The sequence below is a fragment of the Amphiprion ocellaris genome, chromosome 16, assembly GCF_022539595.1.
Source record: "Amphiprion ocellaris isolate individual 3 ecotype Okinawa chromosome 16, ASM2253959v1, whole genome shotgun sequence".
NCBI classification, from domain to species: Eukaryota; Metazoa; Chordata; class Actinopteri; family Pomacentridae; genus Amphiprion; species Amphiprion ocellaris.
In genome coordinates this window covers 28,959,731-28,973,397 of record NC_072781.1, presented here as the reverse complement: position 1 = coordinate 28,973,397, position 13,667 = coordinate 28,959,731, and the positions used below count along the sequence as shown (strand labels likewise).

At 37.4% G+C, this 13,667-nt stretch overlaps 1 protein-coding gene across 1 annotated transcript in view; it reads left to right on the top strand.

Annotated features, from left to right (window-relative positions):
• Window positions 1-13,425, top strand: part of pdxkb (pyridoxal (pyridoxine, vitamin B6) kinase b) — a 32,304-nt gene extending 18,879 nt beyond the window's left edge. Inside the window, exons 5-11 of the mRNA XM_023286774.3 lie at window positions 3,006-3,040; window positions 3,630-3,715; window positions 4,852-4,897; window positions 4,999-5,110; window positions 5,236-5,372; window positions 5,468-5,534; window positions 6,588-13,425. Of these exons, the coding sequence (XP_023142542.1) occupies window positions 3,006-3,040; window positions 3,630-3,715; window positions 4,852-4,897; window positions 4,999-5,110; window positions 5,236-5,372; window positions 5,468-5,534; window positions 6,588-6,703 (599 nt within the window). The 3' untranslated portion in view covers window positions 6,704-13,425. The remainder of the gene's footprint in view (window positions 1-3,005; window positions 3,041-3,629; window positions 3,716-4,851; window positions 4,898-4,998; window positions 5,111-5,235; window positions 5,373-5,467; window positions 5,535-6,587) is intronic.
• The last annotated feature ends 242 nt before the right edge of the window (window positions 13,426-13,667 follow it).

Genomic DNA, 13,667 nt, shown 5'->3' with positions numbered 1-13,667 from the left:
TTAGTATTCAGGTTTTTGGCAATTTGGTGCATAAATATCCAGGTTTTTGATACTTCTGTATGTTAATATCCAGATTCGAGATACTTTTGTGCAGTAATATCCTGACTTTTGGTGCTTTTGTACATTCATATCCAGATTTTTGAGACAAAAAAAGGTGATTCTGCATACTATAGATATTTTATTGCTTACATTTTTTGTTTGTTTTTCTACTTGTCTCATTTCTGTTCTGTGAACACCAAAAATCACAGACTTTTTGTCATGTGACTGTCGGCCGCAGCTACATCACTTATGGCTTCACAGTTGTGTCAATGAGTGCAGAATTTTTTGTCTTTTTCAGAATCTGGTTAGAGCAAACTGTTTATTTTTGGCAAATCTTAAATGAGACATGCAAAATAAAGTGATTTGAGTACATAACACAGTGTTGACCTTAGATTTGATTTCAAGTACAGTCAGAAAGTTAAGGATTTGACCATTTGTTTTTTTCCTCTGTTTTTACAGTTTCTGGCTGCTAAATTGTAATTTTTGTGGTTTTTATTTCCTTTTTTAAGACAACATCCCTTCCAAATCCCATGTTTGGTTTTGGGGTTCAGCGGGTTTATGAGGCTCTAAACTTTCAGAGCTGGATGTCACATCTAGGAGGGAAGAATTTATCAATTTTAAGTCAAAAGGTGGCAGTTTAGGACATACATACTTAATGTTATATGTCTTAGTTTAAACTGTTGTGTTTGTATAAATTTATGATGTCCTCCCTGTGTGAAAGCCTCAGTTTAGATGCTCCATGACATGTTTTTAATCTATTACACACTGACTATTTAACTGAAATTTGACTTACAATATTATTTCACAAATCAAACTGCAGTATCTGTCAGAAATCGCAATTAGATATTTCCTCCAAATTGTGTGAAACATACATTTTAATATGACTGTAGCTGTTTAAAAACATAATAACCCAGTAAATACTTAACTAATATTTAATTAACTTTATGGAGTAGTGGAACTTAAAGGATCCAGCTGTGGGGATGTCTGTCTTATTAGCCAGAAGGACTTTTCATCTCATGTAGCTCAGATCAGTTTGACTCAGATCAGGCTGTTGCAGCTTTACCTGTAGTCACTGTCAGTGGACATAGTGGAACCTACTGCTCTAAATAAACAGCTGCCAGAGGGTGACATGCATAATGTGTTTACATAGCACTTGTTGTGGACAGAAAGGGACGTGTTGCAGACACTGCTGCAGCTGTTAAATATTGTTATACCCTTCATATCGTTTAACTTTCTGTTACTGTCATGTGCAGAGAACAGAAGCAGAGTCTTCTGGTACCCAGTCCTTAGTCTAATTTACTTGATTTTTGGTCACGTGATTCCTGATTTGAAGCATATTTTTGTGAAGTTTGCAGGTATTGGTTTATTAGGGTCTGAAAATGTAATTGACAGCCATACCTAAAAAACATCAGGGAATCAGCCATTTTGAATTATGTGTCAGATTTTGGACGATTTTGGACCAATTTTTGCACATTTTCAAAAGCTATAAACTCAGAGTAACCCCGACAGAGCTCAAATTTGGCCAGGATGTACACCAGGCATGAATAATGAGACATTATCAAAACATTCCGCGAAAGTCTGAGGACGTGGACATGGCGGCCCCCAGAATTTCGACGTTGAGCCATGAAGCAGGAAATGCTGTGTAACTACCCTGTACATGCTCCAATCTGTCTCAGACTTGTGTGATCAGAGTCCGGCCCTGATGGCATTCACAAGCTAGTCACAGTCATAGTGCCAGCCTGTTAGTTTTTCAACAGAAGTTGATACAGTAGTTGAAAAACTAACAGGAGGGTTTATTTTCCGTGTCATGTATAAATTTGCCAAGAAATTAGCATTATTTTTTTGCAAACGGAAGGTAATAATATCTGCCTTGCCGTCGCTGCTGCCAAAGTTGCTTTAACCAAGTACTAAGTGAATGGTCTGAATACCTGTACCTACTTACCTACCTAAACTTTCTATATATGAGCATCCAGCTAGCAGTTTTCATCATTACAAGTTGTGTAAGTTTTTCACCAACTTTGCTGGAAAACTAAAATAAGCCATTTTACATACATTTCCTGGACACAAATCTATGTGTTTTTTGTTATTTCTGCCCATTTGATAAACAAAAATATGTCAAGCTTGACTAAATGAAACTCCAATTAGCCAAACTGGTAAAAAAATATTTCCAGATTCTGAAAAATACTACAAATTCTGCACTATTTTGCACATCTGTGAAGCAATGAGTGATCTAGCTATGACCAACAGTAATGTAGCAAAAATTCAGGAAGTATTCGGCTGCACTACAAGCAGTGTTTAAGTATAGTATAGAAACTAATTAAAATGTGAATAGTAAAATATCTATAGTGTGTAGAGTCACCATTTTCTCCAGTGTTGGCTACATCTGTGGGCACTTTTAGCTCTTTTTCAATTTTTGTAATATAAATATTTAACAAAATTCAACTTTACTTTTTTCGTTTTTCTGAATAATTGCATTATAACATAATTTCTAGGTTCTATTTTTTAGCCACGGTCATTCTGGACTTTATGATGCAAAAATTATGACAGGAGCAAAAAGAAGCAGCTCTGTGTTTTTAGGGATAAATGCTGCTCTATAGCTGCTCAATTATAAACGCTGTCACATTCACCTTATTAACTTTATAAGAGGATAATGTGACTATCATTGTCCATATCGTGGCTGGTTATGTGAGGAATCATGACCTGTAGCGTAGCTCCACCCAAAGGACCAGTTTTACATTTTTATCTCCACTACAATGGAGGTCTAATAATAGAAAATCATTATGTTGGTCACTTTTGTAATCTGAGGTGTAACGAACAACCCAGCCTCCAAGTGCTGCAGCACAGGCTTCTAGTCTTCTGTTCTATGAGAATGAAAGCTGCTAAAATGAATATTAAACAGGTGTTTTCCTTCATTCTACATGTCTCAGAGTCCTCTGTTATGACTCTAATGTTGGTTGTGTTTTCAGTTTGTGATCCTGTCCTCGGCGATCATGGATCTATGGTGAGAAAACTGTTATTTTATAGGTTTTTAATGAGGATTTTTGAGCGTTTCATGTGCGTAGGAGGGTTCAGTGTGTGCTCCTCTGTATGCACATATGTGGTTTGGTGCTCTGGGGGTGTGTTACAGGCCTCATTTGTTACAACAGATGGATTATTGTGATCTGACACTGCTACATATACACAGTGACTCACTCTGGGTGTATATATATATATATATATATATATATATATATACACACATATATATATATATATATATATATATATATATATATATATATATATATATATATATATATATATATATATATATACATATATATATATATATATATATATATATATATATATATATATATATATATATATATATATATATATATATATATATATATATTACACTGTGCAGTTTGAGGGATTAAGATCATTTTCTGTCAGTCAGTGTTTGCAATTTACCGTGAAAACAAAGATCAGAGAAGAGCTTTGCTGTAACCGGGCCTACACATTAATGTTGGTCCTTTACAGGCTGTATTTGTGTGTTTTTATTGTATTAAATAACACTAATCTGTGTGTTTCTTCCACTTCTGCAGTATGTTCCTCAGAATCTTTACCCGGTTTATAAGAACAAGGTGGTTCCTGTTGCTGACATCATTACTCCCAACCAGTTTGAAGCTGAGTGAGTGTTTTATTTACATATTTTCAGATGGTTTGATTCAAATTTTCTGCTTTTAAATTACCGACACCTCTGCAAGCTTCTGTGTGAGAAGCAGAATATTAGCTCAAATGTTCTTTATGTAATGCCACTCATGTTGTTATCTAATGCCTCCATTTTGTGGTCCCAAAAATACGCCTCAGCTCCCCTCTCATCCTCTCTTATCTCACTTGCTTTAACCTTAGTTTTTTATTGCACACTTTGTGAGATTATCTTTTATCTCCTGCAACAGTCAAAACCGGGATGCCTTGTTTTTTGTGGCTGCACGGTTGCAGCGAATGGAAAAAATATCAGATTAACTGATGCATATGCTCCCTGTTGGGATTGTTCTTTGGGTTTAAATTCAAAATAAAGTTCTGGAGATTATATTTTTAAAGCCATACCACTTACTGTGCATGTGTTGATGGATCTAGCAGAGTGAAAGCGGTTGATTGAAGTGTTTCTGGTGGAAATTATTTAAATACCAGCAACTGTTGTTTAGTATTAGAGGATAGTTTAATGTTCTGCATAGAGAAATAAGCAGATGGAAGGGTTTTTGCATGTTATTTCCCTCTATTAACAGCAAACTAAGCCACAATTAAACAGGTTACTGTCTTAAATGTAGCTTCATTGTTATGTTGCTCCACCTAGTGGTGTTTCTTTTCACCTGCAGAATTAGATTTAAAGTTTTTTTCTGTGTATCTTGTGGCTTTATGCTCTTTTTTGCACCTCCGGTGTGAAGTTGTTCACACTGGAATATTAGAACGGAATGAACTACAGCGTAAGATGGCGAATATTATGCTTGTGAATCCATAACTGCACAAGCCTTAAAATAGTTCAAAGAGTCTATAATACAAGAAATGTAAAAATCATACATTTATTATGGAAAAATATATTTAACCGTCTCGATACACATTTTTGAAGTTTCAAATGAGATAAAGCCACTTTAACTGATCAAAAACATTACAAAACAAATACAGCCCAAAAAAATATTACACTGGACTGAGTTCAATAATGGACACACAAATATAACATGGAACCAGTATAAGAAAAAGACACAAATTCCCATTCAATTGTTTCTGTTTGAGTGAATGAATATTCTTTATTTGCTTGTGTTTCAGGCTGTTGACAGGGAAAAACATCAGCACAGAGAAAGATGCTGTAGAGGTAATAAATACATCATCTTATCCTTCCTTTGGTCTTACTTTTTTAAAAAATTTTTCTCCCTTCACACACCTGTTATCTCCCTGTGACTGTCTGGTTGGCAGGTAATGGATCTTCTCCACGCTATGGGCCCAGACACAGTGGTCATTACCTCCTCTGATCTGCCCTCCAGACTGGGAGATCGTTTCCTCGTGTCACTGGGCAGCCAGCGTCACGGTGGGTGATGAAAAATGCAGATAATTGTGGGTTTGACACCTTAGACGCTGCTGCAGGAGTGTAGAGTTTAACAGTAATTCCATTTGCATGCAGTAAAGAATTTAACATGTTGTGTTTCTGTTCAGTTCGTCCAGACGGCAGCAGGACGACACAGAGAGTTCGAATAGAAGTTCCCAAAGTGGACGCCGTCTTCGTAGGAACTGGAGATTTGTTTGCTGCTATGCTGCTAGCGTGGACACATCACTATCCCAATGACCTAAAGGTAAACACAAGAAAAACACTGCAACTAAAAGAAAGAGCAGACATATATGTTAAGTTGTAGAGCAAAACTTATTTTGATTCTTCTATATCTTTCAGACGGCCTGTGAGAAGACTTTTTCAGTGATGCACCATGTTATCCAGAGGACCATATCTTATGCTCATGGTAAGAAAAATACAACTAAAGTTTGCTGTTGGATCCTATATACATAAAACAATGTTCAGGTTTTTGTCCGTAACTGGGAGAACAGACACTTGAGTGAACAAAATCCCAACAAAAATTCAACATTTTATACTGGAAAAAATTTGACTTTTAGCTGTAACACTCATTTCCTGCAGGTGGCACAAATTTTCTGCAGCTTGTAAATTGTTTACTGCTACTGCCACTTCATTAGTTATTGTTTGTATTGGTTCAGCTGGTTCTAAAGAACTGTTTTGACCTTAATAACCTTCTGGCAGGTTTGACAGGCATGTTTTCTTTGTTTAAAAATCGCTAAATGACATCTTTGATTTTAGCCAGAAACTGTAAAAACTGAAAGGATCACTGGATTTTTAGTTTTATTTTCTAATGGTCCGTCATGTTTAACGTACAGTTTTGTCAGGAAATGTAGTCAAATATAAGCTTAGATCTGTGATATTTTATTAAAATCACTTTATTCTGTGTGTTTAATTTAAAAACTTGTTTAAAAAAACATTTGCAATTGTTAGATTCTGTAAAAAACTAAATATCTAAGCTCCCTAACGACAGATTCAGAGAGCAATGCTGAGAGGAGACTGCAAGACTGAGAGGAAAACCAAACATATTTAATCAACAAAATAAATGCAAGAGGAGCAAGTTGTTGGAAGATACATTCAGCATGGTGAAACATCTTTCTACAGATTATGTGCAGAGTAAAGATGTTTGTTGATGCTGGAAACATGGAGATAGTTTAATATAGAGTCGCACTTGGAAAAATGTTGATTTTGTAAAACATAATCAAAGAAATTTAACTTTAATTGCTTTTTATTTATGATTTCTGTAATTTCTGAGTTCTCTCTCCTTCTTCTTGGTTGTTCTGTTTCCATAGAGGTTTATATTTATATATATTGCAGTGAAAAATGAGCCACAGTGATGACATTATGAGAGAAGTTCAGACAGTTAAAAATATTGCGTAATCTAGCTTCTAAATTAATGTTTGTTTCATTTTGTTCACCCCTTCCTGCCCCCCCGTCTCCTCAGAGTTGGCAGGTCCTGGTCGGAGGCCCAGTCCCCCCCAGCTGGAGCTGAGGATGGTCCAAAGTAAAGCTGACATAGAAGACCCTGCTATAGTTACGGAGGCCACAGTCATATCGTAACATTACCCACCCCTAAGACTCATACTAACCTTCACCCATAAATCTCTCAAGTCCTGTATCTCGGTAAATCTCTCATCACTGTAAACCTTGACTGTCATTGCAGAGCTCCAACATCATCCAGACTCCTGAAACACCTTAGTATTGTAACCCCTTTAAGTCCTCAGTGTCCTGAACCCTGAATCAAACCCTCAACCTGTAACTCCCACAACCTTTTACCCGAACCCTCTTCTGGAACCAGAGCCATGGATAGACAGGAAGTTTGGTCAGGCTGGTCGTCGACTGCGTATTTTAACAGGACAGTGAGTTGAATTCACCGGCTCTGCAGGGTTTCAGTAAGTTTCACTCTCAAGATTGCTCTGATGCTAATTCCATAAGCACAATGCCTAAAATGTAACATGTTAATGAAAAATATGAGGGTTCAGTCAGCCGCACTGTAGAGAAATTCACTTAGGAGTTGTTAATTTCACGTTTGGGAAAAACTGATGTCATATTTGATAAAGTAAACATGAATTAGTAGCAGTTAGCCAAGGAAAGTCTACATGTTATCTGTAGATTACTTGTTCCACAGTGCACTGATTTCACTCTACTTGCAGCCTTATTTGCCCAAATGAATTCTAAATCAACATAAAGAAAAAAAACATTAGCCTTCCTGCTGGTAGCTGCAGATCACATGTACGTCACAAAATCCAAGATCTAAAGTAGGATTTGGAAAGAAAACACTACAATGTGCTTTATTTGGCAAAAAAGTTATCCAAAATCTAAACCATATCAGTTCCTGCTCCAAAACTCTACCTCCAAGTTCCTAAATTTAAACTACATTTTCGCTCTATTACTGCCACTCCATTTTATTTCACCTGTTGTAGGGTTGCAGGCCACTCTGGTGGTACTCTGTTGATCAAACCCTGTCAATCTATGGCTCTGCTCACCACTATCTGGACCCCCTCCCTGTCTTACAGCAGTGATGTAATGGTGACCAGGTCTAACCCCCCCAAAACCCCCCGAAAATAGAACAAAGGAAAAACAAAACAAACAAAAAAAAAAACGCACAATGTATAGTTGATGTATAGATGTTGTACTATAACTGTATTGGACCATCTGTATGATATCTTCTATCTGATCTGTCTCTTGGACCATTGTGTTGATGCTACTGTACTATAGACCACACGCACTACAATATCACTCAAACCAGAGACGTCTGGGCTGGTTCTGGTTCTACTGGAGGCGTCAGTGGCTCCAGATATTGTCAATGTTAGTCCAATAGTCTTAGCGCATAGTTGAACCTCCTTCATCCAAACATAAAGAAAAACAGACAACCGGAGCCGCCTGAGCTGCCGATTTTACCAACAGAAGACCAAACAGAAGTCGGTTCCCCTCAGTGCCAGAACCAGCCCACATCCTGCCGGGCGGTATCGGCCCAGCTCTGGCCCAGAACCATATATCAGAGAGTTGTGCCACTGAATTCACTGGAGGCCTCGAGAAGTTGCGACGGTTCCCCCACATCTAGTAGCAGCTCTGTTAGTTTTATTTTTAATGTCTTTTGGTTCACTTCACGCTCTACTGTGGCAACAGAAACAGAAGTGATGCCAGGAGGTCCAATTTCAACATGATGCCATTAGTTTAATCTTTAAATTAAATCTTAAATTACACATCCGAAGTATTAGCTTGGTAAACTCATGCAATTCATTTCTTTTTTAGTTTTTTATTAGTACCTGTATTAGTTTTTAAAAATGCATTATATTACAATTTATCAAGGCCAAGTTAACCTCTTTAAACTGCATATTTTTAACAAATAAAAGCCCAAAACCCAAAGATGTTGAATTTGCAGTGATAGAAAATCCTCACGTTTGAAAATGCAGAACCAATATATGATGCTAGCATGTTCCAGCTAGCATAACTTATACATTTAATAATGTTTTTAAGTTTTAATCCAATCTAATATTACGTTTTAAAGATATTTAGCATTTCAAATAATGTTCCCATAGCATCAAAACTTAAAGAGGATGTTTGAAAGGTGGTTATCAGGACTACAGATTATGTTAGATGACAACAAATTGAGAATGTTCTTGAAACAACATACAAATAATATTCTCACAGTGTTAGCTAGGCTTCAGGTGATTCAGTAAAAAGCAACTAGAGGCCTCTTCAGTTGTTACGAAAAAGCTTCTTGGATGAACATGAAACGTCACCAAGAACCTAAAACTAAAAAGACCAATTGTTTTTTTTTACCAAAGCTCCAAAGACTGCCAGGACCTGGATGACTGAGAATCTGATTGATTTAGATTTTTATAGAATGTTCTGTGATGTGATATATTTAGAAAGGCAGAACATTATACCTCATCTTCTTAATGGGGTATAACATTATAGGAACATCCTAGGATGTTCTCAGTGCTCAAACATTTGGTCCTTCCTACCTCTAAGAACAACATTCCAGCTGGAAACATTACTAGAACTTTGCTGAATTTTCTCAGAGTGCTTTTAGAACCAGAAGAAATCCAGCTGGGATTTACCAAACTTCTGAAAACCTTATTATTGTTCTAACCGTGGAAAGATTTCAGGAAATCTTGCCCCCTAATGGGGCAACTGTTGGGTTTTTCCCTGCAATACTGCGTTAACATTACTATGAGCTGTTTTCCAGTTCTGGAACAATAAGGTGGTTTTGAGACGCATATTTTATCCTGTAAAAAATGTTGGCAAATCAGAGATTGTCGAGCATAAATTGTTCTAAAAATGTGATAATTTGAGATGGAATAACTATCTTTGGCTAACTTAACAAACTTCTATTGTTGGATTCCGTCATGCTTGTACAACTAAAGTTAGGTCCAGTAACTTTTATCTGTTCTTGTTTTGGTAAAGTTGAAGTTTATGTTGCAGTCGAAGCTGTCAGATTCTACACCACAACAGAGCCATGAAATGACGTGCTGTGATCTGACGTTAAATAATTAAAATTGAATTGCATGAATCTACCAAACCAACCTAACTTGCTACCTTCAAAAAGTCGTGATACTTTCCTGAAGGTTTCTAATTGATATACTGGTAAAAGGTCAATCTAAAATCTTCATTTGCCACAAAGTGCTGTTCCTAAAAATCTTGAATAACACTGTAAGTTTGCTGCCCTGGCATTGAGTTTACTGGTGTGTTTTCCACAGTAGAGCGTGATGAGAAAGAGGCGATGAGATGTTAACACGCGACGGTGGTCATGAGCCGATTTCAAACCAACAACGTCGCAGGAACTTGGCATGTGCCTTAAGCCCGCTGCGCTACCAGGGCACCACGGGAAAAATGAGATTTTAACATTTTTAATTTACCTCCAGGACCTTTTTTTCACCTTGTGGTGTCTTAGTTTTAATATTAATTAATCTTTTTACAGAGAAAACGTTTGGATAGTGTAAAACCAAACATGCAGAGGCTGAAAAAAAAATAATACTGAAGTCCAGACACCATCAGTGTCCCACCTGAGCTGGATGTAAGGTTCTGGGCAGACCAGTGTAATTCTGTACTGCTGTTGTTTCTCTATGGACTGTACTGTGATACTGCCTTAGGAACCTAACGTCATAACATCACATACTGCTCACCGAGGGAGGTGGAGAGGGAGGACGAGGGGGAGAGAAGGAAACATGAGGTGTCTTACATGTTTTTAGCTTCAAATTTCTCTTTTAAAGTGCAAAACAAGTGACAAAAAATAAGATTGTGTTTGCTTTTCTCTTTGCATTTCGAAAAAATTGGTGCAAATAATTTTTTCCATTATTTCTTTGTTGCAGTGGACTAATTAGTTGTTTTGATTCATAAAATGACAGAAAACTAACAATTTTCAACCATATACAATACAGACAAGCAGCAAATTTTTCATGTTTTTGTTTGATAAATGACAAAATTTGCCAAAAAAAAGACACTAAGGTCGTCTGAATACACCTCTCGGACTGATGTGGGGAGAAAAGAGGCTCATTTTTAAAAACCTCAACAGCTGATATTGAATTTTTTTTTGTACTCGTACGGTTATATTGTGCCGCTGTAGCACTGATTGTCATATCAGTAACAGACTTGCTGCGTCTGTGCATTTGGCCAACCAGCTCTCAGCTCTGCTATAATCAACACGTGCATTATCCAATCCTCCGCTTCCTGCTAAACAAAACCAGTACTGTCGGGTCGAAACGTGTCTACCTGTTGTGTCTGTGCGTGTAGTGTGTTGGAGAGAGTGATTGTGTAAATACATATATATATATATTAATGTCCTTTATGGTCACAGGGTTTTGTGTGTATGTGTGCGCATGTGAAGTGAAAGAGCAAATCCCTGAAAACAAACATGTGGGAGGAGGGTTAAAATAAAAACAGAAGAACGTTAGGAGTGGAGGGGAGGTGAGGTGTGTTCAAGAGGACAATCATTCTGTGAGGTTTTGCAGCATTTTAGACGAACACTGGACTGAATCCTAAATGTTTCCTTGATGCCTCACCTCGCCGCCTCCTCTTTCTCCTCGTCCTTTCATCCACATCCATCCTTTGAATCCACCGACATCCCTGCAGTTGTTGTGTCTGTATCGCTAGTTTTTGAACCTTTAGCCTCGCAGTGTGTGTGTTTGTGTGTTAGATGTACTGTACCCCGACTTACCCCCATATTTCTCTGGTAGATCTACTGTCCCTGCTTTGTCCTTCTCTGGTCCCTGCTGGTTCCACCCTGCCTCACCCTGCTAAATTTACCTGCAATGCGTTTAAAAAAAAACAAAAAAAGGAACTGCTCTTATCCAACCTGCTTTCAGTAACTCTTCCTCCAGTCTAACTGCTTCACCACATCTGGGTTCAGCTGCATCAGCTCTTCTTTTGCAGTTTACTTTAAGGAATGTCTTGGCTAGTTAAGGTTTTAGGAATAATTAAATCATTTGGTGGAAAACATCTGGAGCAGCATCCAGGCAAAAGCAATCTATGTCAACATCAGAATCTTCAAGGGTTGATCAGTTAGAGAAAACTGATTTAAGCTTGACTGCCATCCCCATCAAAGTATCCCCCTTGTGCAGCCATACTCTGCTCCCAGTGCTCCTGCAACGCTTGCAACGCTACCTGGAAGTCCAATTATGCAAACATGTAAAGCTGTATCTCCAAAACTGACAAAATTGTGACTTTTCAATTTGAATTTTACGAGATAAATATAGAAGTCTTGCTGTTGTGGCCAAAAAATATGTGTATAATCTCAGAGCACTCATATGCTATTGCATCATGGTTGGTGTTGTTTCCGTGTGACGTTACAATATATGGGGATTATTTCATAGTTCACAACTACGTGAATGCTGACGCCACCAACAAGCACGTTCACAGCTTGCTTCTTACCTGACGCACCCTGTACGTCTTTGGAAACTGCAGCTTTCCACTGTTAAACTGCGGTTTCTTCTTCTGATGGTAGCTGCAGACCCACGTCTAGTCATCCTCCTATATGAAGGTTGGATCATCCAGTGGCCTTTTTACACCAAATGTAATGTTTTCTTCTTGGATTTAGTGTTGAGCACCATTGGAAAATTGCAAATTAACACCTACTTGTGGTCACAAAAGCATCTGTAACACAGATCCAGATGTTGATAGTGGGAAAGCCCAACTCACTACAGTAACTGCTTGCACGTTGCACCACAAACAGTCTCAGAACTTTTTGATGAACCCTCCTGAGTTTAAAATAAATATATTTTAAATATTCTAAATTATGTATTAAACTTAAATACTAAAGTATGTCTAGTCACAGCCAATTAAATGCGATCAAACTTAAAATCTTGACAGAGATGAGTCAATTTATTCTGTCAAATTTGACAATATCAGTATCAAAATCTAATCATAGCTAAGATTTGAAGCTAATTTTGACAATTGTTTTTTAAACATGAGGTGCTTTTATGTGAAATAAAATGTATTAAATTTGTCACAGTGAACAAATGAATGAAATTGATGATGGTTCAGCTCCATTAGGTTTCCCAGTAATCTCAAAAGATCTAATCCTAATGCGAACCAAACCAGCTCTAAATGGTCTGGCTGATCTCGTTACCTTCCAGTCCCTGTTAATTTATATCTTGCATTCAGTGGAAATGCAGTTGCAGCAGGTCTTGTAGCCCTTTTCCAATAAAGAAAGCAAATAGTAATGCTAAAAAAAAGGCTGGTTTGATGCAGCTAAATTGTGTGATTAATGCTCTTAATTGAAGCAATAAACAAAAACCTTTAAACACTAAAAACAGCTGCCAGGTCTGAAAAGTAGAGATGTGCTCATGATTGCGTGTTTTTAGGATTAACCGGACATCAGATGAACCTCTGTCTGTAATTTAAAGGGTTAAAGGACCGTCTCACGTGGCTTTGCTCGTCCATGCTTTCACACCTCCTCTACCTGCCGCGATAGGCCCCGCCCCCTCCCCTCTTCCCTCTCCGTTTGGTTACAAAATGGCCACCACTAGAACCTGCACCAGCCCGCGGTCCTCTCCTCCCGATCGACGGTTTCCATCACCTCCACCATCTTGCTTTTTGTTTGTTTTTTCTGTTCTCGGTGGCCAAAACAAAAACACAAAACAAAAACGAGGAAATGTACTAATCATTGTTTGGTAACTGTTTTTAGTGCTATGTTTTTGGAGCGTTACGAGTATTTTCTAACATGTTACAATAAAAGATTGTAGTGTACAAATTCACATTTATAAAATATATATATATAGATATATATGAGAAATGTATGTTCTAATGCAATAAAGAGAGATTAAGAATTATGAAAAGTGGATCGATTTATTATTGTTAAATGTGGTGTTACGTCTATTTATGAATGTTTATTTGGCACCACGGAAGCATTTATAATGTTAAATGTTGCTATAATGTTTGTGTTGCTTCATGGTTTTCCTTCGTGTGTTCTATTTTTGATTTTTGTTTTGCTTCTTTTGAGGATGGAGATCTGAGTTTAATTTTCGCATTGTTTTTGTTTAATGGGTTCACTGTTCTTAGGTTTGCGGTAACTTTTGTT